The 27,041-nt window shown below is 44.3% G+C and overlaps 1 protein-coding gene across 1 annotated transcript in view; it reads left to right on the top strand.

The window, feature by feature from the left end:
• The first annotated feature begins 7,686 nt into the window (after positions 1 to 7,686).
• Positions 7,687 to 27,041, top strand: part of SARM1 (sterile alpha and TIR motif containing 1) — a 28,037-nt gene continuing 8,682 nt past the window's right edge. Inside the window, exons 1-6 of the mRNA XM_030185680.1 lie at positions 7,687 to 8,147; positions 16,226 to 16,844; positions 17,791 to 18,003; positions 21,798 to 21,889; positions 26,272 to 26,507; positions 26,639 to 26,741. Coding sequence (XP_030041540.1) covers positions 7,687 to 8,147; positions 16,226 to 16,844; positions 17,791 to 18,003; positions 21,798 to 21,889; positions 26,272 to 26,507; positions 26,639 to 26,741 — 1,724 coding nt within the window. The remainder of the gene's footprint in view (positions 8,148 to 16,225; positions 16,845 to 17,790; positions 18,004 to 21,797; positions 21,890 to 26,271; positions 26,508 to 26,638; positions 26,742 to 27,041) is intronic.

Here is a 27,041-nt window from a genome sequence, read left to right as displayed (position 1 = left end):
ACTCAAAGTGCGGTTGCACCATGGAGTGATACAAATGCATTATAATATTCTCAGTTTTGTTTTTCATTCCTTTCCCAATAATTCCTAACATTCTATTTGTTTTCTTAGCCACTGCTGCACACTGAGCAGAGGGTTTCAATGTATCATCAAGGACACCTAGATCTTTTTCCTGGGCGGTGACTCCTAGAGTGGAACCTTGCATCACATAGCTATAGTTTGGGCTCCTCTTTCCTACATGCATCACTTTACACTTGTTCACATTAAATGTCATCTGCCATTTGGATGCCCCCATCTCCCAGTCTCGTAAGGTCCTCTTGCAAATTTTCACAATCCTTTTGTGATTTAACAACTTTGAATAACTTTGTGTCCTCGGCAAATTTAATTACCTCACTAGTTATTCCCATTTCTAGATCATTTATAAATATGTTAAAAAGCAGCAGTTTCAGCCAATGGTGTATGTACCTTGGTTGCCACTCAGGGTGGAGCACCCCCCTCCTCCAAGTGCATCCCCCGCCTTCCCTTCTCTAAGCAAGGGGGTGTGCTGAGCAGTTGCACGGCTGTCAGCTCTGCCGGTCCCCTGCCCTGTAACAGGTGGTTGACATCAGAGGGGGCAGGGGACTGGCAGAGCTGACAGCCGTGCAACTGCTCAGCACACCCCCTTGCTGCCTGCACCCAAAGTGGACCGCCCTCATCGCTCCACCCTTGGTACAGTAGAGGTCCCAGCACAGACCCCTGAAGAACCCCATTATCAGGCCATCAGGACTATGGCCCAATCAACCTTTTGCCCCATACAGCACCAGTGACTCTAGAACTTGGAGGAGCAGGGGTTGAGGTTGATTTGTTTAGCATCTTTCTACTGAAAAGATATTCTGCTATCCTGATTAGATGGATATATGCTAGCTTGCAAGATTTATTCTTTAAGATGTGATAGTTCAGGGCAAAAGGTTGGCCAAGAGCCTATGCCATTTTTATTGCAGATCTAGCATACTTCAGTCTAACATGGAGCCCAGTTGTGTGCACTTAGACAGCCCAGACATTTTTAGGGGCCAGCGATTCAAACTCTGGTCACTAGCAATGACCTGAAGGCATGAGGAGTAGAAGAACAGCAGATAAGAAATCTTTACCCACCACACCCATCATGGAAATAAGTGTAAGAACATAAGAGAGATCACAACAGCTACCAAGAGACAAAGGAAAGCATGAGAGTCTAGGCACAGATTCTGCATCTCATCAGCATAAAGAACAAATATGGAAGAGGGGTGCCTAATGGTCAGTAGATAAATGACACAGGAGCCAATTACAAGCTTTAGCTTACTTGATTAATTAAAAATAAGCCCCAAGATTTGGTCAACCTGAATAATATGGTTTTAAATATTTCAAAATAAAGGGGAGGAATGTGCTAAGATGATTAAACAATGGGTTTGTCATAAAATATGGAAATGAAAATATAAGGGAGCATGTACAGTGCAGCTGCCCCATGCGTCAGCCAACCAGTACAGTATGGCTGCTTGAGGGGCAAAGACATACCATACAAATAAAAGGTAAATGTTGTCTTGCCAATGAATACTGCCAGTGCCCTGGGTAGGTACATACATATATATAACTAAGAAGATTAAAGCTGTTGCCTACACACCCATTTGTATTAATTTTGTTTGCAATATTATACACCAAATACAAGTTTGGTGATGATGTGGTTGTGCCACATGAACTTTATCTTACCACAACATCACATTGTATTTGTTCACATTGGAGCCTGCAAACGCTTCTCTGGTACTACGTAAGCCACATTGAGCCTACAAATAGGTTGGAAAATGTGGGATACAAATGTAACAAATAAATAAATAAGAACATAAGAATTGTCATACTGGGTCAGACCAAAGGTCCATATAGCCAACATTAACCAACTCAAGTCACAAGTACCTAGCAGAATCCAGGTCTATTTTGGGATGGGGTAGGTGGGAGGAAGCCTAAGGAAATGATACAGTAGCCAGTGTTGTTCCTGCCTGCTGGCTTTGTCACTCATGCTTACGGCCTCAGTCACTCTCATTAAATATCTGCCACTCTCATGGTCTTTATCATGCTGTCTCTCTCACTCCCACTACCTTCTGTGCTCATATAATCACTGCCTCTGTTCATGCCGCTGCAGTAGGGAAAAGAATTTGACTTTAACATGACTTCACCTTACTGTTCTGGCTCTATTGCCTGTCTGGATTGTCCTCAACTCACATCCTGAAATGATGAAATCATATTTAATGTGGTCAGAGGACTGAATTTAAATTAGCATTCTTTTATATAGGTTGTATCTGAAATCTTTCAAAAAGTAATAGAACTCAGGCATTCACCTGTATTCTATTAACACCAATGAGCATACCAATTTCTCGTATCTGAAGCAATAAGGCACTTCACCCTGGGAAATTAATAAAAAAACTGAGAGGATTAACTACAGCAAAGTGGACTTGCATGATTTGTTTTTTGCTTTCTACCTCCAGACTATTTCACAAATTTCCCAGTGTTTTTATTCATCCATTTTCATTTATGATTACTTTTAGCTTAGGCAGGTTATTTTGAGTTGTGGATTTTTATTTCAGTGTCATCTTTCATTTTCATTCCATTTATCCATGGCAGGTTATTGTAGACTATCAGGCTTATTTTCGAAAGAGAAGGACTCCCATCTTTCGACACAAATTGAGAGATGGGCGTCCTTCTTGCAAGGTCGTCCAAATCGGCATAATTGAAAGCCGATTTTGGGCACCCTCAACTGCTTTCCATCGTGGGGATGACCAAAGTTCACAGGGCGTGTCGGCAGGGTAGCGACTGGGGCATGATTAGGAGATGGGCGTCCTCAGCCAATAATGGAAAAAAGAAGGGCGTCCCTGACGAGTACTTGGACGACTTTACTTGGTCCATTTTTTTCACGACCAAGTCTCAAAAAGGTGCCTGAACTGACCAGATGACCACCAGAGGGAATTGGGATTGACCTCCCCTTGCTCCTCCAGTGGTCACTAACCCTCTCCCACCATAAAAAAGGTTTAAAATACTTTTTTGCCAGCCTCTATGCCAGCCTCAAATGCTATACTCAGGTCCATCGCAGCAGTATACAGGTCCCTGGAGCAGTTGTAGTGGGTGCAGTGTACTTCAGGCAGGCGGACCCAGGCCCACTACCTGTTACACTTGTGGTGATAAATGTGAGCCCTCCAAAACCCACCACAAACCCAATTTACCCATATGTAAGTGCCCCCCTTCATCCCTAAGGGCTATGGTAGTGGTGTACAGTTGTGGGGAGTGGGTTTTGGGGGGAGGGTTTGGGGGCTCAGCACCCAAGGTAAGGGAGCTATGCACCTGGGAGCAATTTCTGAAGTCCACTGCAGTGCCCCCTAGGGTGCCCGGTTGGTGTTCTGGAACCAGTGCACTACGAATGCTGGCTCCTCCCACGACCAAATGGATTTGGTCCTTTTTGAGATGGACGTCTTTGGTTTCCATTATCACCGAAAACCGAGGACGACCATCTCAAAAATGACCTAAGGACAATGTAGGGGTATTTCCCTGTGATCTAGCCTATGCTGGTCTGGGCCTATACAAGCCTATGACATCTTGGTATAATAAGATGGCTGCTGCAACATCTCTGTGTCAGCAAGATCCAGCTTCAACTTGTGGAAAATCACTGACAGGCTTGCTAAAGCCAAGGACAGTCTGTGTTCTAAACACCCCCTTCTATCACCCTGAGAACGGAGTAGGGAGGCAGACATGGCTCCAGAAGTTACCATTCTCCAAGGTCACAAAACAAAGAACTCTTCTTGCCCATGTACTGAACTGGACATGATCATGATTGGTTTCTACCGTCACCTGACCGAGAGGGACGGGGAAAGCGGGAACAGAAGTGAGTCGGAGACCCTTGGAAGAGGGGCAACTGGTAAGAGGACCTGAGAAATCCAGCAAGGCTCGGGGGGAGCCAGAGACTTTGTATGATACCAACATCGTGACCTGCATCCTGGTGCAAATACCTGTGGCAGAGATATTGGCTCTGATAACCAAAGGAGTGACGGGAACCTACGTGGGCTAATAAAGACCTGCACTACCTAAGACACCGACAGCTAAAATAGCATCTGGGGAGATTCTGCTCCGGTCTTATCTGAGGCCGTCATCACGACAGCGTGGTAAGATCACAGTGATATATTTCCTGGTCTGGGGTTAGGCAGTGGTTTTATCTAAGTACGACTGGTTTATGTCAGCTCTTGGTCAGGGAAAGCAGCTAATGTGTATTTTGCATAAGATGTGATAAGTTTCATAAGGATTATTAGGTTATCATTTGTACTGTTCTAATCATTACTGTACTTAGTCTCAGGATAATCAGAGTGTAGTTTAGACAATATATTTTCGGTAGTGCTCATATCAGTAAGGGATATTTTTATTGCATAAGCTAGCGCAGAGTATTTCTATTTTCTTATCCATAATAAAGCTAATATATATATCTATCAGCTGTGTCTTTCTTTTTCACTCTACACACCAAAACACCTGGAGAGGTGCCAGAAGCAAGATTCCTGTATCTCACCCTAGACAGAGCTAGTGAGTCTGTTAGGCAGACTTATGCATCAGGGAATCTTGGTATAAGTAATCTGTGGGTACTTGTTGCCCTAGGTATTATTTATCTCACCCTACAACAACCATCTCTAAGGCTGACCTAAATTTAATGATTTGGGTGTCCCCGACCGTATCATCGAAACGAAAGATGGACGTCCATCTTGTTTCTATAATACACGTTGCTCCGCCCCTTTACGGGGCCGTCCTGCAACGATGCCGTCATGAAAACTTGGGTGCTCTGTTCGATTATGCCCCTCCACATATTTTTACACATTATTAGTAATTTTTTCCCAATTGCCGCATTCAAAGTTTTTTTCACTTTAGTCGAGAATAGGACGGCTTGATGGTTCCATTTTGCTGCTACCATTTGCCATCACTTAACATTCATGTATTCAAGATGTCTTATGGCTCTTACATTACATTTCTTTTTTTCAGGCGCCTTTTTAACTGTCACAGTGGTGTTCATTCGGTCTTTTTGCAGAAACGCAAGTAGTTGTCTTTGTGTTGCTTTGCCTCTGACATCAAATTGGTAAGTGTCATTTTACCTTTGTTTTGGGATTTTATAATTCTGTGCCATGTTATACATGTTTTACATTCGACTTGAGTTTTTAATCTCGCATTTTGCAATCTAACTCTAGGGAGTTTTTTACTAATTAATTTTAAACCTTAAAATCATTTTTATGAATGCACTTCTACTTTATAATATATTACTTTAAATGTGCTTGTATCACCTTGATTTCATCAATTTGAGATGTTTAGCTCAGAAATATACAATGGGGATCAAGCTTTTTTAGTGTCTCACATATGTATATATCTTTTGGCTAAGTTTTGTCTTATTTCTCAGTTTCACCTGGCATCTTTATTACTACTCTATTCATAGTTACTTCTTGACTTTTGCAGCACCACGTTGCTTAGGTTTTAGTGCGTCTCACTGTGAGCTGTCTGATCGGCATCGACTGTTCTGCTTGGTATGATCTCCCTGTTGTTTTTTCAGTCCCTTGCACATCTTTCTACATTATCACACTATATATGTCTTCATATTGTTTGTGAAATAAGCACTTAAGCCAACTCAAATAATGGGGTTTCCTTCAAATCATAGGTGGCCCTTTATCACACACTGTGCTTGTTTCACTTTCTTCTCCTTTTTTTCATATAGATTTTCTTAGACATTTTTTCTTCACAGTTTTTATGTCCTGTTTCTTCCTTTTTTAATTTTATTATTCTTTGTCTTCATCACTGTGTGTTCACAGGTTTTGACTTTTGAGGGTTTTTTTTCCACTTTTCACTATACACCATACAAATTGTCATATTTATTTTATTACCATTTTATTACACACATATACTTATTTATGTATTACTCTACATCTGTTAAGGACTCCTGATAAACGCACAGGCCGAAACATGGACTGTATAGAGTTCTTGCTTTAGTGAACTTTGACTCACCCTATTATTCCACTTGTAGATGTTTGAATAAAAATTTAATAGGGTTTCCTGTCTCATTGCCTTGATCTTTCCTAATCTCCTTTTTGGTTATGTCTAACATAAAAGCAGGGATTATTTCTAAGTACTTTCAAATGAGCTAAAATAATAATGTAATGCTTAAAGGTTCTCCAGAGCAGAGCCAGCATTAGGGGTGGACAACAATGGCAATTGCCTTGGGCCACCATGTCACAGAGGGCCCCAAGCCTGCCTGAAGTGCTTTTGAGCCCCCTCTCTAGTGTCTGCCCTGGGTCCCATCATGTCTAACAGCAGCCATGCTCCAGAGCATTACAGTGGAATATTGACCCTTGGCAGGGTGGTGGGTGCTGGTGGGCAGTCTGTATTCCTTGAGGGTGGAATTGTTGGCAGCTTGCATCTTGAGGTAGTATAACCCTGTGGAACCCTGAGCTGGAATTATGCCCTGTGTGACATGTCCCCTGGCACCCCTGCCCCATCCTCTGCGCCATGGCCACTGCAAGGGAGACAAAGGAGGGGGAGTGATTTTTGCAACCCTGCCCTATGCGGCTGCACTGCCTGCAAAGCCCTTGGGACAGCCAAAAATATGACTGCCAATGACATAAAAAGCTGGAATGAGTGACCTAGGTTATGGTGGAAGTATACCTACATTCTTCCAGGATTTGATGACAAACTATTGCCCTGAGGCATGTTTATGTTTATTGTTGATATACTTACTGCCTTTCAGTAGAAACAATCAAAGATGCCACCTGTATTGCTGGAGTGTAGCTATGGCCCAATCAACCTTTCTCCCCTACACAGAATCAGCAGCTAGGCAGCTTGGAGAAGAAGGGAGCACAGCAACAGGGCTTTTTTTGGGGGGTGGGTGGGGGGAAATTATTCAATTCCCAACCACCACCAATGTTCAGCTTCCCCAATTTGACTGCCCCTATCGGACTGACTGTTCACTTGTCTTTTAGATTGTAAGCTCTTTGAGCAGGGACTGTCCCTCTATGTTAAATTGTACAGCGCTGCGTAACCCTAGTAGCGCTTTAAAAATGTTTAGTAGTAGTAGTAGTAGTAGTAGCTGCAGCTTTCTCGGGGTATCTTGGAAGACCATCTGTATTGCCTTTAATATGGTAGAAGGCCATCTGTACTGCCCTAGGTACTGTATACCAGACGACTAGCTGTTTTGCCCCGGGTAACGGTGCAAATAGTAGGCTCGAGCTTCCTTTGTTCTCTCTGCTGATTTCCACAGTGGCTGTGTTAGGGACCAGGATGTTGTTGCCATGGAGACACTGGCACCTAACGAGCAGGACCAGCCGTGACGTCACCCTGCAGCTGCGGACGGAATCGGAATGCTGTTTCCACGGAGACGCCTGCACACCTGATAGGGATTCTGCCGTGACGTCACTCTGCGGCCGTTCCGGGAAGTGGGCGCGTGCACCTCCGAGTGCCCAGAGGAAAAAGAACGCGAGAGCAGCCAGAACGCTGATAAAGTAGCCACTGGCTCTGGTTATACTGTTGATAATTGCTTTCTTGTCATTGTTCAATGTTCTGCCATTAGTACAGCTTCTTGGGCTAAAAGCATTAGCGTTTCCTATTCTGGAGGTATTGGTAAGGAAGGCCTGCACCTTCCTCTTCTAACTCTCGATGCTGCGCTAAGAAGTGCCCATGGTGCTCACTCTCCTTCTCTCAGCATACAAACTGTGTAAGTTCTTTGCCATGTTCGGTAACGATAGACTCTCCATCTCCGTCCCGGAGGTGGTGAACCACATGTGCTGGTGGCCGGCTGCAGACCAGGGGATAGCTGGCAGGGAAGTGTCCCCGGGAATCAGTGTGGATGTTCAGGTGGCTTTAGATCGGATCTTGCCAGACCTGCATGTGGCAATTTCATCCCTAAAGCAGGCCGTTTCTTCTGAGAATATACTGAAAGGGATCTCTCAGATTTTTCAGCTAGTGCAAGAAGCTTGGATGATGCCAACACTGGGGAGAGAAGTGGCTCAAGTGCTGTGTGATACCATCCGGCTGGAAGGAGCCTTAGACCTGCTTTTGAATCTACTGCAGTCGTCAAGTGTGGAGGTGAGAAATGGAGCCTCCCAGCTCCTGGAGCAGATTCTGGTGGCAGAAAATAGGTAAGCACTATCTCAGTGGAATGAAAACACACAGGCAGGCAAAGAATGCACCTAATTACATGTACATTGCCCCTTATGCATCAAATGTTTGAAATCAGCAACACATAGTGCAGCATAAGGTAAGGCTGCAGTTTGCCTTTTTAAGGAAACAACTTTTGTCTGAAAGTTTCTGTGCATATTCTAAATGATTGATTATAGTTAGTATTTGTTGAATGCTATTCATATTCACAGTGCTTTACTCTAAGATAGTTACTAAGGCCTAATAAGTGGCAGAAACACATTTTACTCACATTAAAGATGGTTCTCCCTCACTGCAGCCAAAAGTGGACATATTCTTCTACAAAATGTCTATTATAGGTGCACTGAGGGTCTGTTTAGATCAGAAAAAAGAAAAGTACCTGCATAGATTATATGTTCAAAACTTTATGCATACTTGTTCAGCAAAAATCTAGCCACAGAACAAGCAAGTGATCATGTACTTTCTACCTGCACCAACTTTCAAATCAAAAATAATGTATGTGCTTTTGCTTTTAAAATTGGTGCAAAGCCCACAGGTAAAGGTACTCAGAGTCTTGTCCCAGTGCAGCCTGTTTGAAAATTATGTGTGTTTTTATGTTTTATTAAAACTTTATTTACTATCAAGCCTTGCCAGATCTAGGCGGTTAAGAATTGAAAGTTCAGTAACTTCTGTAGGTGTACACCTACAAAGAACATGTGCACCTGAACTGTACCCAGAGCCTTTCAGCCCTTACTCTCCATTTGCTGTCCCTTACAAGCAGGAGACCTAAACCTAGCCCTTATGCACTATTACTGATCGTCATGCCCCATTACAATGGTTCTTTTACAAGGAATCTCCATTAGACTTTTGCAGATTGTGAAGCTCTTGCAGTTTGTTTAGTTTCTCATTGAAAAGGCATCCTGTTTTCTGTGACTGTATTCAGTACATATTGCAACATTTTTTTCTTTTTTCACTGTGCTCATGTATTTCACAAAACATATTTGCTTCAGTTTATATCATGGAAAGTTGTTTCCTTCAGTAATATGAGGTTATAAAGGCAATACTGAGCATTGATATTAATGTCCTGAGAAGGAAGACCACTCATAAACATCATTACAAAGGTAAAAATGCCTTCTGTCTCGTACAGAAGAAATAGCAGTTGGGAACATTTAGTGCACTTACCTGTATAAAAGGATGTTAGGTGGAAGGAAAATAGAATTTGAGAGTAAACATTAATGAGGTCAGTGCTTATGTGGTCAGCAGGAGTGCCAAGTACATAAGTGCTTTAAAAAAAAATCTGTGGCACTTGAACACATAATTGTGGACATATAAATCATTATATAGTCAACGATATCAATCAAAAAAGGGGGCTGGATTCAGGGTGTTCCAGGGTGGTGCCACTTAGACAACTAACTTATTTATCTAACCAGTGATATTCAGTAGCTAAATATATATAAGATATAAATCTAGGTGGCCCGCACAATTAACAGGTATGACTTCAAACATCTGACTTAGATGTTTCGATTTATATATTTATTTATTTTATTTATTGCATTTGTATCCCACATTATCCCACCTTTTTGCAGGCTCAATGTGGCTTACAATACATCATGGGTACTGGAAATAGAAGTGAATATACATTAGGTTTACAGAGGGTTTGTGTTACATGGTGGTGAATTACATGATGGTGTTAAAGCAAAAGACATTATAAGACAGTACTAAAAGTTCAGAAGATTATACAATTACACATGTTGATCTTTGTGATATATCTCGTCGAAGAGATAGGTTTTTGGTCAGTTCATAGACTGTTTTCAAGTTACGTGGCAGCACATTCCAGAGCTGCGTGCTCATATAGGAAAAGGTAGATGCGTGCATTGATTTGTATTTCAAACCCTTACACTTGGGGGGATGAAGAATGAGGGGTGTGCGGGAAGATTTTTTTGCGTTCCTGGGTGGTAGTTCTATTAGATCTGACATGTAGGCTGGGGCATTACCATGGATGATTTTATGGACTAAAGTGCATAGTTTGAACGTGATGCATTCTTTTAGTGGGAGCCAGTGTAGTTTTTCTCGTAGGGGTTTCGCGCTTTCGTATTTTGGTGTGCCGAATATTAGCCTGGCTGCCGTATTCTGAGCTGTCTGGAGTTTTTTGAGTATTTGCTCTTTACAACCAGCGTAGAGTGAGTTACAATAGTCCAGATGACTGAGTACCAGTGATTGTACCAGATTGCGGAAGACAATCCTTGGAAAAAATGGTCTAACTCTTTTTAGCTTCCACATTGAATGAAACATCTTTTTGGTTATGTTATTTGCATGGTTCTCAAGTGTAAGATGTCGATCAATGGTGACTCCGAGGATTTTCAGGGTGTCCGAAACTGGTAGATTTAGTTTAGGTGTGTTGATGGTGGTAAATTTATTCTTATTGTATTGCGAGGTGAGTACCAGGCACTGGGTTTTCTCAGCATTGAGTTTCAGCTGAAATGCATCTGCCCAGGAATTCATAATATGTAGGCTTTGCTTGATTTCATTGGAGATTTCCCTTAAATCTTGATGGAATGGGATGAAGATCGTTACATCGTCAGCGTATATATATGGGTTTAGGTTCTGATTCGATAGTAATTTGGCCAAGGGTGTCATCATTAGGTTGAATATGGTCGGTGAGAGGGGGGATCCCTGTGGAACTCCGCATTCAGGTTTCCATGTTGCTGATGTAATCGAGTTTGAAGTCACGTGATATGAGCGTGTAGTGAGGAACCCTTTCAACCAATTGAGAACGTTGCCTCCAATTCCGAAGTATTCGACGATGTGTAATAAAATTCCATGGTCGACCATGTCGAATGCACTTGACATGTCGAATTGTAGCAGTAGAATGTTGTTGCCGTTTGCTATCAATTGTTTGAATTTGTTCATGAGCGTGACTAGTACGGTTTCAGTACTGTGGTTAGAGCGAAATCCTGATTGAGAATCGTGTAATATCGAGAACTTGTTTAGATAGTCTGTGAGTTGTTTGGTCACTATGCCTTCTGTTATTTTGGTAATTAAGGGGATGGATGCTACTGGTCTATAGTTCGTTAGTTCATTTGCATTTTTCTTTGCATCCTTGGGTATAGGGGTGAGTAAAATGTTACCTTTTTCCCTTGGGAAAAGTCCATTTTGTAGCATATAGTTTATGTGGTTTGTTAGGTCTTTTATAAATTGTTGAGGGGCCGATTTCATGAGGTTGTTTGGACATATATCTAGTTTGCAGTGAGATTTGGCGAATCTTTTAAGCGTTTGTGAGATAAGATCTTCCGGTATTATTGTGAATTCCGTCCAGATTCTGTCTGCTGGATATATTCCAGGATCTGGGTCTAGGCAGTCCAGGAGTGTGCTGTATTCGGTGTGGCTGACAGGTATTTTAAGTCGCAGTTGTATGATTTTCTCCTTAAAGTACTTCGCCAAGTCGTCAGCTCCCGGTATGTCTTTGCTGTTGTTGGTGACTGGAGTGGTGTCTAATAATTTATTTACAAGTTGGAAGAGTTTGTGTGTGTCTTTGTAGTTTGGTCCAATTTCAGTTTTGTAGTATTGTATATATGGATATTCAGTAGCAATACCTGAACAAGTAGGGGTAAATTCTATAAATGGTGCCCAAGTTTAGGTGCCGGGAAAACTCCGTGCTAAGGGCTGTTCTATAATGGCACTCTGGGCTGAGCACTCTTTGTAGAATAGCGCTTAGAGCAGGTTCCCCCATCCAAGTTTGGGTGTGGGAATCTGCTGAAACCTGGTTTAAATCCTGGCACACAAGTTGCACATGTAACCCCAGTATTCTATAACGCTGCACCTACATATTGGGAACAACTGTGTCCCTCCCATGGCCATGCCCCCTTTTGGGCTGCATGTGAGACATTTGGGCGCAGTGTTATAGAATAGCATGTAGGCAGATGCACACATTAACCCAAATTAGTGCCAATTAGCACTCAGTTGAGTAATTAGTTTATGTGCACAACTGGGCTGTACACCCAAATTTGGGCAACCTATATAGAATCAGGGGGTAGTGTCGCTGAATATATGTGTGATTTGAAAATGTTTAAGTTAGATGTTTCAGGTTATGCATTTATCATATGGTGGAATATTGACCTCTAATAAATATATTCTGTGTGAAAATTGAATGTTTAACATACTGAGAGGCCGCTGCAGAAAGCAACTGCAGGATTAGCTGCGGGTTAACCACAAGTTACATGCAGGTTGTACATGCCCAGCAATGCAGACTGGCATTGTACCAGGGTTGCCAGCACCTCAGTTTTCCCACAGTATTCGGTGGAATTTTGTAGTAGCTGTGTGAATTTTCCAATGGTCACAGGTTGCAAGATTTGGGGCGGGTTTTGGGCAGCTGCATCGGTAGGTCAAATATGGAACTGGAATGAGGCTTGGTACATCTCAAGTCTCATTCCTGCTCCAAATTTGACCAATAGGAAAGTGATGAGGTCATCAGAAGCAGGGAGGGAGGAGGAGCTATTGCCGCTCTTCACATTGTTCCGAGGTGGACCTTCCCATTCTTCACATTGATTTTGCAAAGAGGGCCACCCCCTCCTCACAGGCTATTTGTGGACTGGTTTTGGGGTGCGGGTTGGGCAGGAAAAATTTTTGCCATCTGGCAACCCTGAATTGTGCACAAATGTTTGTGTGGAAAGACACAGTTCAGGCTGTATTAAAACATATGCTAACAAGCTAATTAACATATTCTGTGCAATGGCGAGAATATACCGCCCACTTCTGACAAGCACACAATGCGAGAATTTTTCCGCCAGGTATGGGAAGGTTGTTTTTTTTTTAAAGTTGAAGTTTTTTTATTGAACATTTTGAATAACAGAACACGGAAGGTTTTGTGGAGCGGATTTCATATCAATCTTTCACGTTTAAGTGCTGGTTTTGTCTTGTTTTGCAAGCGGAAGGAAGCCCGTGCAAGTTTTAAACATGGATTGTAAGCAACAAACATCTGTTTATGTCTGAAAAAAACTGGAAGTGTCTGCACACACTGGTGCCTGTTCTTTTGCCTTTCAAAAATGTTCATATGTAGGCACAGAAGTACAAGTGCCGGTGTGTGCTGACACTTTCAATGACATGCGCACAAGAAGCTGTGCTTCTGCAAAACCTTAGGCACATGCATCCACCTTACTCTCCCCCCCTGTTTACTGCAGGATTTCCAAGCATAAAATTTGCCTATAATTAACTTACTGTATTCTGTGGTATTAGGCTCATGGTAGTAACCATGTGCTCATACATCAGTGCACAGCTCTACCGTGAGCTTTCCTGCATTGGCCTCTGAGTGACTGACTATGGGCAGAACAATACCTTGAAAATATACTCAAGCCCTTTACCTCTTCGGGAGTGGAGGAACTCATCTTTGTCACTTGCTCAAAGGTGGTATATATGGCTAGGACAGAACTATGCACTGAATTCTGTATGTCATATGTAGAATCCACCTTGCAGCAAAAGGGAAAAGAAATGTGACCGACACTCAGCAGAATAGCTTTTCTGCAAGAGATGTATTGGTCTGTGCAGTCTCTGTATGGCTATACTCAAAGCTGCAGTTTTGATGAGATTTGTCATTTAACAGTACAAAATGTCTTGACCTGGACATGTGACACTGCACATGGGCCAGAGACAGTTGCTAAAAGTTCTTTAATCTCACCAAAGACCAAGCATTAAAGAGATATTCAATTAGACAAGATATTTTTAGTCATTCAACAACCAAGATGATTTTTCCATCTTAAATGAACCCCTGATACTGTTGTCTTTACTCTGTTCAACTGATTAAGTGCTGGGAATTTGCATTTAGGTTTATAAATTATATCTCCCTTACCATACATGCAGTCATACTCTGTCACACACATACATCCCCAAACAGAGAACAGATTCAACATAGGAATTCAGTGTCTGCTCACATTCAGGCTCCTCAGGCAGTCAACTAAAATGGCATTTACAGGGTAATTCTACAAAGGGGTCCTTATCAAATTCTAGCTTAGCAGGGCAAATATATGCCTATATTGTAGGTCCAACCACTTAACCAGTCATAGAGCTGGTATAAATGCTTGTGTCTAGATTTTTTTTTTAATGCGGTAGATGATAATATTCAATAATTTACATGGGTAATTGTGCACCTCACTCAAACTCTGCTCATGTGTGTCCCCACTTTCGAACTATGCTCCATCGCATGTAGGTGTCATTTTATAGAATAACGTGTGGCCAGAATGTTGGCATTTATGCATATATTTGCACACATATGCACATATATGCCAGTGTTTTGGTTATTAACATATGTTCTTGGTACCTAAATGTGGCACTAACACTTAAGCACGTTACCTGCGTAGATGTTTGGAATGCTTCAGATAGGTACATAAGTGCACACTTTCATGCATATACACTATCATGTTGCTTAAATGCTATTCTGTAACTTGTCACGCTTCTTCACTCCTTGAACACTGGTTCCCTGTTTCTTCTTGCATTTGCTGATTGCCCGCTGCTCCTGCCTATTTACACAAACTTTGGATCCCTTATTCCCCCTCACGTCATCTCCACTCTTCCACCAACAACCTTCTCTGTGTTCCACCTCCTTCTGTTCTTCAGCTCTTGCTTTCTCGTGATACCACCTTTAGTTATCTGGGTCCCAAACTCTGGAATTCTCTCTCTCCCTCTTTTAGAGTTGGCATGCCCCTCCAGTCATTTAAGGCTCTTCTCAAAACTTGTCTTTTCTCAGCCTCCTTTAACTCTACTCCCTACATTCCCACCCCTCCCTCCCCCACTGTCAGCACAGAAGCTCAATTTTATTATTGTGTTGTAACTCTCTTAGTCACCTGTTTGGATCAATTTGTGGTATATCAAGTAAAAAATAAGAAGTATTCTGTAATGGAATGTGGGCACCCAGATGCTGTTCTAGAACAGGCTCTCGCCACATGGCATTAGCCTGCCTAAATGGAGATGCCCACTTACAGAATTACCCCCTTAATATCTCCAGAAATTGTGACACCTATCTAGATCACAGGATGACCCTTGTGATCACACTTATTCACTGTTGATCCAGGACAAGCAGGCAGTGAAGTTCTGAGGCTCTGATGATCAAATTCCCAGTGCTGTTCCGAACAGTGCAGAAAATGTAGCACTGGAACAGCACAGCGAATAAGCCCTGATGATCAAAATTAATAGCATGCAAATTTATGCACGTTATTAGTTTTGATAATCCTGCCCAAGGCACAATCCTCCCACAGGAGTTGTTTGACGGGACTGGGGTGTCAAAAACAAAAAGCCCAGGCCTGTCAAACATAGGGGCTGTCGGACTCCCCATCCCACCCTGGGCCAAGAAGCCCCCAAAAGCCCCAACCCCCCCTACAGAGGGTCCCCAACCCCCCCCCCCCCCCCCCAGACAGAGAGGGCTGGAGGGAAGCCCTGCCCAGTGCATCCCAGGATGCCACCATTTTGGAGGAAGAAGGAGGAGGTAAGGGGGTGAGCCTGTTGCTGTGTGGTAACCCTTTTGTAAAAGGGCCCCTTTATGTGCTAGTCCATGGCCAGTTAAAAGTCTGAATTTTGACTTGACTATGCATGTGCTAGCCAGCCTTTAAAAAAACCAGCAATTCAATGTTGAAGCCCACCCAGGGCCTGGCCTCACTCTTGTAGTGCTAGGGTGGAATTTTGTGGATTATGAAACTCCTGACACCTTGTTTGACCATCCTGGTATAACAGAGCAGGAAATAAGAGATCATCAAGAAACTGTTATCATATTATCCACAGTCAGTAATATACAAGGAATGGGGTGGTTGGTTATACCCAAGTCATGATGGGATGGGAGATTTATGGAGGAGGGGAAAGAGAGGGAGAGATGTTGATAAGGACTTTTGGGGTGTCATAGCATTGACAACAACTCCTCTTCCTTAAAAACTCTACTTGTGCATTGGCATTGGTCATACGATTATGCATACAGTGGCAGTGGTAATGATGATGAGCTGATTGAGTACAATGGACTTGTCCATCGGAGAGGATGGCTTTCACTCTCTGGCAATCCCATAATAATTGCTTGTATCTCTCTTTCCTTTTTCTTACTTCTTAGGGATCGCATTGCACGTGTTGGGCTGGGTGTTATCCTGAATCTTGTCAAGGAGCGGGATGATACACAGTTAGCCAGGAGTATGTCTGGAATCCTGGAGCACATGTTCAAACATACTGAAGAGACCTGTTACCAGCTCATCTCTAACGGTGGCCTTGATGTTATCCTGTACTGGTGCCGCTGGACTGATGCTGTGGTTTTACGCCATTGTGCAGTTGGCCTAGCCAATTGTGCAATGTATGGTGGCCAAGCTAATCAGCGTTTGATGATCGATAAGAGAACAGCAGAATGGCTTTTCCCACTGGTTTTCTCCAAGGATGATGAGCTGATCCGTTTCCATGCCTGCCTAGCCATCACCGTACTGGCAACCAACAAGGAGATTGAGAAGGAAGTGGAGAGATCTGGGACACTGGCACTAGTGGAGCCCTTCATTGCCTCACTGGATCCACAAGAATTTGCAAGCAGACTGCTGGATAGCAGTGACAACACACAGGGTAGGAATGCTGGGGATTTGCAGCGTCTGGTGCCACTGCTGGACAGTTCACGGCTGGAGGTGCAGTGTATTGCTGTCTTTTACCTGTCTGTGGAGGCTACGATCAAAAACAGACAGAAAAAAACCAAGGTAGAGTCTAGCAGGGGAACATCTGATGCTATAAGATGTCTAGCACCTTGTACTTAGAACTGAGATTGGGCGGGAATATTAGGTACATGGTGCTGGGGATCCTGGGAGAATCATTGCCCTCCTATCTGCCACTTACATGATGAAACTGTCCTGCTTGCAAGAATCATTAGAAGTATCTGCGCACATAGGTTCTGAGAGCAGATAGATTTGGTTTATGGAGTCTTTCACTGTTACGTCACTGGTTCTAGTCTGGCTCAGGATAGTAGTAACAGTAAAATTCATGAAGTTCAGAGAACAGCATGATCTCAAAGTTCTGAAGTTCACTTAGTTCTCCACTCTCTGCCTTGGTGCTGAGATTTCCCTGGCAGGGCCGGTCTTAGCAATTGCGGGTCTTTGTGCAGACTAGTTCAATGGACCCCCCGCCCACGCCCACGCTCACCACCATAAGCTATCACCACCATAATTTATCAGAGTTTAAAAGGAGGTTTAGAGCTCTTGGAACCTCACCTCACCCCATACCTTGATGTGCATCTACCACGTTTCAGTAGAGAGCGACAGACAGCCTGGAGCCTCATCGCTGCTGCATACCACCCTTGCGGAATTAGGAAATGACATTAAAAGGGGGTGGGATGCAGCAGCAAGGAGGATCTGGGCTCGGCAGCTGACGGGATATGAAAATTGCTGCCTGATGCTCTCTACTGAAATGTGGATGCACATTGGTATGGAGCAGGGAGTTGTTCCGAGACAGGAGGACAGACGTACCAGAGATGTAGGACCCCTAGGAGCATGGGGCCCTGTGCGACCACCCCTGTCATCCCTGCCTAAGGCCAGCCCTGTTCCCTAGCTCAGTTGATGGGGGTTTCTGTGGCTCTGTACCATTTTCTTCAGTCTTGTGGAGCTGCAGCTGTGAAAAGATGAGCAATAAATGATGCTACTGCCTTTCCAGATGTTTAATGAAATTGGTGCTACCCAAAGCCTGAAGAGGATCGTGTGCTACTCCACAGATGGCACTACATCCATGCTGGCTAAGAAAGCCCTGCAAATGATAGGTGAGGAGGTCCCTCGACGTATTCTACGCATTGTGCCCAACTGGAAACCTCTGGAGGTTCAAACCTGGCTGCAGCAAATTGGATTCAGTTCATACAGCGAAAGATTTCTGGTAGGGTTACTAATCTGGTCTTTCCCTATGTTTGACAATGCACAGTGATACACAACGTATCACATCTGTGGATCAGTGTGAGTGGCAATCTGTGTCTTGCTCATGTAGTTATGTATAATCCCATAAACATATGGCTTGTAGAGTGAGCAAAGACTTGCATCCCTCAGTATAAGTTGCTTTCTGGTTTCCAGTAGCTTGAATTAAGCAACCCTGTAGCACATTCCTTTGTCCATTGCTAATCTTAAAAGTAAAGGGTCATGGATTTTATATACTGCCTTCTGTGGTTACAATCAAAGCAGTTTACATGTGTTATATGCAGGTACTTCCCTTCATAGGCTCACAATCTAAGTTTTTGTACTTGGGGCAGTGGAGGGTTAAGTGACTTGCTCAGAGTCACAAGGAGCCATAGTGGGAATCAAACCCACTTTCCCAGGTTCTCAGCCCACAGCACTTCTGTATCTCAGCCCTATAATATGTTCCTGTTTTCATTCCTAATGTGCCTAATCAATCACTGTAGGCAGTTTTCTACATTATTCTTAGTTAAAACTAGCACACTAGTTGGGTACAGACAATGCCTTTCTAAGAGTAAAAATGTTAAGCTTTAGGGGCTGCTCATATCCAATAGGAGGATTTAAACTCCATTCACTACTGTTCTTTGCTGCATGCACTGGCCCAATGTTTGCTGCTCTTTGTACTGGCTTGATGCTCTCTGAGTTAACTTACTTATTATTTACTAGTAAAAAAGACCCGTTTCTGTAGGCAAGGAAACGGGCCTTAGGCAGGCAATTCCCCCCCCCCCCCCCCCACCGTGCTACGGCCCCCTCGAACCCCCCCTTCCGTGAACCTGTCGTTCCCCCCCCCGTGCGAGCGAAAACTGCCGCCACCGCCGCCGTGTTGTTCTTCCCTTCCCGTAGGTTCTTCAATCATCTTTTCTGGAAGTTCCTCTGCGTGCGTCTGACATCAGACGCACGGAGTTAAACTTTCTGAGAAGATGATTGAGGAACCCACCCGAAGGTAGTGCACAACAGCGGCGGGAGGGGGTGTGTGGTTTTCGGCGTTCCGGGGGGGGATCGACAGGTTCGCGGGAGGGGGTAGGTTTCGAGGAGGCCGTAGCGCGGGGGTGTGACAGCTGATTCCGAGGCAGTAGGAGGAGTAGGGAAACACGCTGCGCGTGTTTCCCTACTCCTCCCCTTGCCTTGGAATCAGCTGTGTTGACGTCAGTGACGTCCGTGCGTGTCTGCCTCGCAGACCACTTGCAGCCAGGGAGCCACGGTCCCAAGCATAGAACGTTGGAGGTGAGAATTATTATATAGGATGCCCCCTGCTGGCCCATTGCTCCTTGCTTCATGTATTGTCTGGCTGCTTTCTACTTATTGAGAGACTGATGCAGAAAGCTATGCCAAAGCAGAAGCGTCCAGTTACCGGCATGAGGTATATGCACACCTTGGTACCGGGTTAAAATAGCCCCGTCAAAAAAGCCCAGAATAGAATAGACCTCGAGAAAAAAGCCTGTCCACAAAACAGCCTGCCCACAATTTGGCTCCTAACAAAATAGCCCTGACAAAAGGGTCTGACAGGAGTAGAACAAACTGCAAAGAAAACTTACTTTTTCTGTGTTCGATGAATACTGATCCCTAGCCGACTCCGGATGCATAGACGTCTTTACAGCAAGGGGGGAGAGGCACGAGGGGCAAAGGCCCCAGCCCAACACGACCTTCCTCTCTTTTCACTTATTCAGGGCCGGCAGCAGCATGAAAATCAAACTGGGAGCTTCCTGCTTGCCTGTCTGCCCGAGCCTGCTGTCTCCCTGATTCAGTAATTGTTCAATAAGAGAAATTCTACACTGGGCCATATAGCTCTGGACGCTGCTGACAGCACTGCCGTTCCTACCTGAAAATGAAGTTGTATCATAGGGGGCGAGAATGGCAGTGCTGTCAGCGGCGTGGAGAGCTCTATGGCCCCATGCACATTTTCTTTTTATTGACAACCACTGAATCGGGGAGACAGCAGGTTTAGGCAGACAGGCAAGTAGGTAGGGGAAGCTCCCAGTTTGTGTTTCTTTTCTGGGGCTGGGAGGAAAAGGAGAGAGATAAGGTAATGCTGGAGGCAGGAAATGGGAGGAAAGAAAGAGAGAGAGAGGAGTGGAGGAGAGACCAAGGGGCAAAGCTGATAGTTGGGGGAGGGAAGAGACAGAGGGGCAAAGCTTGATAGTGGGGGGAAGAGGGAGAGAACTGGGCAATACTGAATGGTGCAGAAGAGAGGCTGAGGGGTGATGGTAGAGGGAGGAGAGAGAGAGGGGCAATGCTGGATGGTGGGAAGAGACAGAGGGGCATCATTGGTGGAGAGAGAGACATCTGAAGGGGGGAATGCTCCATGTGAAGGGATGGGATGAGAAGGAGGGAAGGCTGCATATAAAGGGAAGGGATGGGAAGAGGGGAGAAATGTTAATTGATGATTGCACTTATTTTAATCTCCCTCTTCTTCTTTTCATTAAGGATTTGTTCCATTTGGACAACCTATACTTTTTATTTTTGAGAAGAGCTATTTTGTTACAGGGGCTATTTTGTCAAGGGTTATTTTGTGGGAGGAACCATTTTGTCTAGGGCCATTTTGTTACAAAGCTATTATTGAGTTAACACATGCAGGGTGCTCATTTTCAAAGCAGATGGATGTCTTAAAATGCCTTTAAAAAAAAAGTCCAAACCCTGATTTTGGAAAATCAGAATTTGGACGTTTTACACTGCAGTTCATCCAGATAGCAAGAGGAAGTGTTTTGGTGAAACTAGGGAGGGCCCAAAAACTTGGAGGACATATCTTTAGAAGTCCAAAAGGAGGTCATGTCCTCTTAAAAGAGGACATATGGTAACCCTATGCTGACCATGCTTCATGCATTGACTCTCTGATCTCTGCTTTCTGATCTTTGCATTTACTCACTGCTCTCTGTTACTTGTGTTGGTTCACTTCTGTCTGTTCTCTGGATGGACTTACCACTCTCTGCACTCAGCTTAACACTCTGACTCTCTGTTCACTGCTCAGGGCCGGCCCTAGGGTCTCTGGTGCCCCCCCTGCAGAATATGAGTTGGCACGCGCACGCCCCCCCGCCGCAACTCCTTTCTCTCTGCTCCCACCCTGCCCCTATCCAGCGATTCTCCTTCGCCCCCATCTTCCTCCCATTTATGCCCACCTGCCTGCCCTCTTCTCCCCCCCTCCAACATCCCCCTTTTTCTTTCCTGTGTGATTTGTCTTTTTTAATTTACCTCCATCCCAGCAGCCGCGTCATTTGAAAGCCCTGCCCCTTCTCTAGTCTTCTCTCCCTTCGTGAGTTCGTTCCCTCAGAGTCCCGCCCTCGAGGAAATGACATCAGAAGGTGGGACTCTGCAGAATGAACTCACGAAGGGAGGGAAGGCTAGAGACGGGGCAGGACTTTCAAATGACGCAGCTGCTGGGATGGAGGTAAATTAAAGATTTAAAGCCCCAATGGCAGCGCGGTATGGCGCCACAGCGGCGCCCTTGAAGGCAGGCACCCCCCTGCGGTGCTTACCCCGCTTACCAGGTTTGACCGGCCCTGTCACTGCTGACTACTACATGTCTTGGCTCACTGATTTCTACTCCATGCATTGGCTCGCTAATCTCTGTGTTAGCTTGCTGCTTGCTATTTTCTGCAAAGGATTTCTTCTCTCTATGTGAGTTCTTCTCACTGCTTTCTGCATGGCTCACTGGTCTCTGCTGCTTGCATGAATTCTCTGCTCCCTGTGTAAGCTAACTGTTCTTTGACAGCCTCTTGCTTCTTGCAGGATCACCAAATTGATGGAGATCTTCTGTTGAAACTCACAGACTTAGACTTAAGAGATGACCTTGGAATGACTTCCAGCATAACCCGGAAGAGGTTAGTTATAGTCATGGACCCAAAACAGAAGACAGTCTCACTATCTCATCATTTTTATTTATTTATTTATTTATTTATTGCACTTGTATCCCACATTTTCCCACCTATTTGCAGGCTCAATGTGGCTTGCAGAGACCTGCTATGGCAGCGCCATTCCAGGGTAAAAGATACAATTGGTGTTATAAAAAGATTAAGGCTGAAAGAAAAGAGCTAAGCATCAGTTATAGAAAGAAGACTTTCCGAGTATGGGTGGGGAGTTGATAATATCAGTTACAGTTGCATTAGAAGAAGATGCCAAAAAATGACCAAAATTATTATAGATATTTTGCCAAAACAAAGTCTTTAATATAATAAATATAAATATATTCTTTAATAAGTGGAATAACACACTCCAGACTGAGTGGTCATAAAGTTCTCCATTAAACATTTGTCTGTGGCATCCTAGAACATGACACCAGATAAGGACCTATTTCTTTCCATTCTCCTTTCCTGCTGCAATACCATACACCTCCCTGATCATCAGTATTACCCTTACTCCTCCACTGCTAAGGGTTTTCTGTGCCAGTCTCAGGCTTTACCCTCTCCTACTGCTAAGAATCTTCTCTTTCTGCTCCCAGGCTTTACTCCTTGCTCCCCACCACCCTTATTTATAAGAATCCTCTCTTCTTCCTCCCAGGTTTTACCCCTCGCTCCCCCTTTGCAATGAATCCTCTGTTCCTGCTCCCAGACTTTACGCCTTGCTCCCTCTGTTTCCAGTGGTATATCCATTCAAGGTGTGTGTGGTGGTACGCACCCCTTGTCAGTCCCTCCCTTCTCCCTCCTGGCGGGACAGGGCAGTGAGTGGGGAAGGGAGGGAATGGTGAGAGCTTTGAAGGGCCAGGAAGGGAGAGATGAAAAGAGAGGGAATTGCAGCGTGAGACACACCCCCTGTTGAAAATTCCTTGCAATGTCACTGTCTGTTCCTGCCCTCAGACTTTTCCCCTTGCTCCTCCCCAGCACTAAGGATTCTCTGTACTTTATGCTTTCTGGAGCTGCAGTTTTATTTCTGTGCTTACCATCTTCCCTGTTACTCCAAAGGAAAGAAATGTACTATCTATATGTCCCCACTTATGATATTCCACTACATGTGGAATAACCTAGCACAACTTTCAAACAAATATGGAGGCAATTCTGTACATTGCCGCCTCCCTCTAGGTGCGCTGATGCCATGCTCTGGGCACCAGTTAAGATGCCATTATAGAATACTAACATAAGTCAGCATGTTTAGCCATGACCATTTGGTATAAATGGGCAATGCCTACAAGTGCCAAGTGATGCGCTTAACTGATAGTATTCTATAAATTATGTGTATCACTTGAAGGAACACCCACAGCCCTTGCAGCTGCACACCATAGCTGTTGGGTGCTACTTCTGGAATAGTGCCTAGTACCCATTCGCTTGGAACTCCCAATTATTGGTAGTTGTGGCCAGGGCTTTTTTTGAGGGAGTACTTGGGGGTACTGAGTACCGGCACCTTTTCCATTGTCTGCTAAAATTGACCCCTGGTCCCCAAGTTTTAATGAAAAACCTCAGGCTCTGCACACTAATTCTGCCTTGTCATATATTCTGTGACTGGTTGCAGGAGACCTGGCTATTGTGGGGAGGGTCCCTCAGTGATCACCCCACCCCTGAAGGGTGGCCTGGCATTTGAGTACCAGCACCTTTTTCATTAGATAAAATGCACTGGTTGTGGCACACGAGTAGCTTATATGTCTAGTCACCAATATATAGAATTACCTCCTATATGTGTATATGCTTGTGTGTATGTAACCAGCTTGTCTGAATGCATAATATGTGATGATACATTTGGGAGGGTATCATATAAATATTTCATTTTTTTATCCTGTGGGGCAGGGGCATAGCCAGAAGTCCTTTTTTTGGGGGGGGGGGAAGAGGGCTGAGGAGGCAGGTTTTCTCTCTCTTCCCCCCTCCTCCCCATTGTATTAAAGCATACCTTTGCTGGCAGGGATGCCAAGCCCCGCCAGATGAAGAGGTCTCCTGTCTGAATCTCTGCACGTGCTGCTAGAGCAGCGCTCAAGTTGGTGGCATTCTTCAGCTGCTGATGTTGGCACTCTTGCACATTGCTCAGTTCAGTCGCTGAGCTAAGCATGCACAAGAGTGCCAGCATCAGTGGCTGAAGCGTGCCTGCTGACTTAAGTGCTGCTCAGACAGCACTGGTGGGCTTCAAGCAGGAGACCTCTTTGGTTGGCAGGGCTTGGCATCCTCACCAACCATTAAGGCAGAGGGGGCCCAGGCCCCCCCCCATGGCTGTGCTACTGCTGTGTTGTATAATGTACCTCCATCTGTTCCCCTTCCCTTCAGAGATAGGATTTGATATACCACCTTTCTGTGATTTCAATCAAAGTGGTTTATTTATTACATGCAGGTACTTATTTTGTACCTGGGGCAGTAGAGGGTTAAGTGACTTGCCCAGAGTCACAAAGAGCTGCAATGGGACTTGAACCCAGTTCCTGCACTAACCATTAAGCTACAGTTATTATTGCTGCTGTTTTCAGTAGTTTAAAACATTCACAGACTAGATGAGGGCAGGGAAAGAACATCCAGTTGTTTCCTCCACACTGCTAAGGATACATCTCAGTTCTCAGCTGCAAAGTTGGACCACCTGCAAGATTTCTTCTTTATTCAGAGGAGTGTGGTAGCCGTGTTAGTCCACTCTTAAGGTTATCAATAGAAATCAAACAAAATAAAACATGGAAAAGAAAATAAGATGATACCTTTTTTATTGGACATAACTTAATACATTTCTTGATTAGCTTTCGAAGGTTGCCCTTCTTCGTCAGATTGGAAATAAGCAAATGTGCTAGCTGACAGTGTATATAAGTGAAAACCTTCAAGCATTACTATGACAGTCTGACAGGGTGGGTATCATTCAGTGTAAAAAATGTAACGAAGGATGCTATATTGGAGAAACAGGCCAGATGCTTAAGACAAGATTCAATTTACATAGACATCATATGAACAATACAGCCAGTAGGGCCCCCACCCCGGTGGGACAGCACTTCACAGAACCAGGACACTGTACCAGTGATTTCACAGTGAGAATACTGAAAGGTAACTTTAAAACCATACAAGAACGTAAGACCTTTGAAGTCAGAATGATTGAATATTTTAACACCCAAAAGAAAGGACTTAACAAGGACCTGGGGTTCCTAGCCCATTATAAACCCTAAAGCTGTATGTCTCTGTTGATCACCCCACCCCTCACCTATCCACACCCATCCTGTTAGAATATCAATGATATGCTTTGATGTCCCCATGCATACCTCCGACCCACCCCCATCCTCCCACCCTGTCAGACTGTCATAGTAATGCTTGAAGGTTTTCACTTATATACACTGTCAGCTAGCACATTTGCTTATTTCCAATCTGACGAAGAAGGGCAACCTTCGAAAGCTAATCAAGAAATTCTTTATTCAGGACAGTCTGTTTTGTCTGCCTCCTTTGTAATTACTCCTCCATCTTGAATAAAAGAACAAATACGATCCATACTTACAAGTTGTGCACTGGGAACTGGTTAAAACTAGAAAACAGAGACAAGGTCTCTTGTGTTTGGAGAAGAGATGGCTGAGGGGAGATGCAATAGAGGTCTATAAAATCCTGAGTGGAGTGGAACAGGTAGACACAAATCACTTGTTTACTTTTTCAAAAAGTACAAAGACTAGGGGTCATGCCATGAGGTTGCATAATAATACTTGTAAAACAAATTGGAGTAAATATTTTTTTCACTCAGTGTACAGTTAAACTCTGGAATCAGTTGCCAGAGGATATGATTAAAACTGAATGTAATTGGATTTAAAAAAAAAAAAAAGTTTGGACAGGTTCCTAGAGGAGAAGTCAACAGTCCATTATTAAGGTGAACCTGAGGAAAGCCACTTTTATTCTTGGAGTAAGTAGCTCTGAATCTGTCTGCTTTTTGGGATCCGCTAAGACCTGGATTAACTACTGTTGGAAACAAGATACTGTGCATGATGAGCCTTTGGTCTGACCCAGTATGGTAAATGTTATGTTACCATAAATAGTTCAGTGAAAAAAAAAATCAGGTCTATCAATCAGCTGAAAGCAGTTTATAAACTACTGATAAAAATACAACAATAACAGTTTAAAACACTAGGTTATGCTTTCTCTTGTCTTTCCACTGTTAGCAGTGAAGGATCCTCTTTGCTTATCCCAGTCCCTCTTAAACTCTGTTACTTTTCTAGCTATCGCCCTGGGCAGTCTACTATCAGGAAAAAGCCATTCCTAAGCTACCTTCTTTCTAGGTGCCCTGGAAACCAAGGCTTAACTTTTCAGATCCCAGGGCTGATGCCTTCTTTCCTTCAAAGGTTTCTACGTGATCTGACAGAACTGAAAACGTTTGCCAATTATTCAACCTGTGACCGGAGCAACCTGGCAGACTGGTTGGGGAGCATTGACCCCAAATTCCGGCAGTACACATACAACTTGGTGACCTGTGGTATTGATCGCAACTTCCTGCACCGAGTCACCGAACAACAGTTGGAGGAGGACTGTCACATCAATACTGGCTTCCACCGTGTGCGCATCCTGTCTGCAGCGAGAGGTAGAAGGAGCCCCAGCCTGGGCATATCTTGAGACATTTTCCATCTCTCTCTACCTCCGGCTGCAGCTGCTTGTGCTGGGCCCCTCATTCACCTTATTGACCTTGTGCCCTCTCCTGTTTTTCTTGTCTAGACATGCTGCACTCACCATTGCCCTGCAGTGCCGGCAAATCCAGTGCGGAAGGCCCTGATGTTTTTATCAGTTACCGACGAAGTACAGGCTCCCAGCTTGCCAGGTGTGTTCCCAGAGAGGAAAAAAGCAGGTGGACCCAGAGGAAACACATGGGTGGTTGGGGGAGTCATTTATTTATTTATTTATTAAGGCCCCCTTTTACCAAGCTGCAGCAAAAGGGGGCCTGCGTTGGCGTGTGTTTTACACGTGTGCCGAGGCCCCCTTTTACCGCAGCTGGTAAAAGGGCCGGTCTCACTTTCCTTCAAGAAATGGCTGGGCGGCAAGTTAAGCACTTGCCGTGTGGCTATTTCGGGGAGGGGCCCTTACCGCCACCCATTGAGGTGGCGGTAAGGGCTCTCGTGCT

This window comes from Microcaecilia unicolor, chromosome 13, assembly GCF_901765095.1.
Source record: "Microcaecilia unicolor chromosome 13, aMicUni1.1, whole genome shotgun sequence".
Taxonomy (NCBI): Eukaryota; Metazoa; Chordata; class Amphibia; order Gymnophiona; family Siphonopidae; genus Microcaecilia; species Microcaecilia unicolor.
Note: the sequence above shows the minus strand (reverse complement) of the source record. Positions and strands in the feature narration are given on the sequence as shown.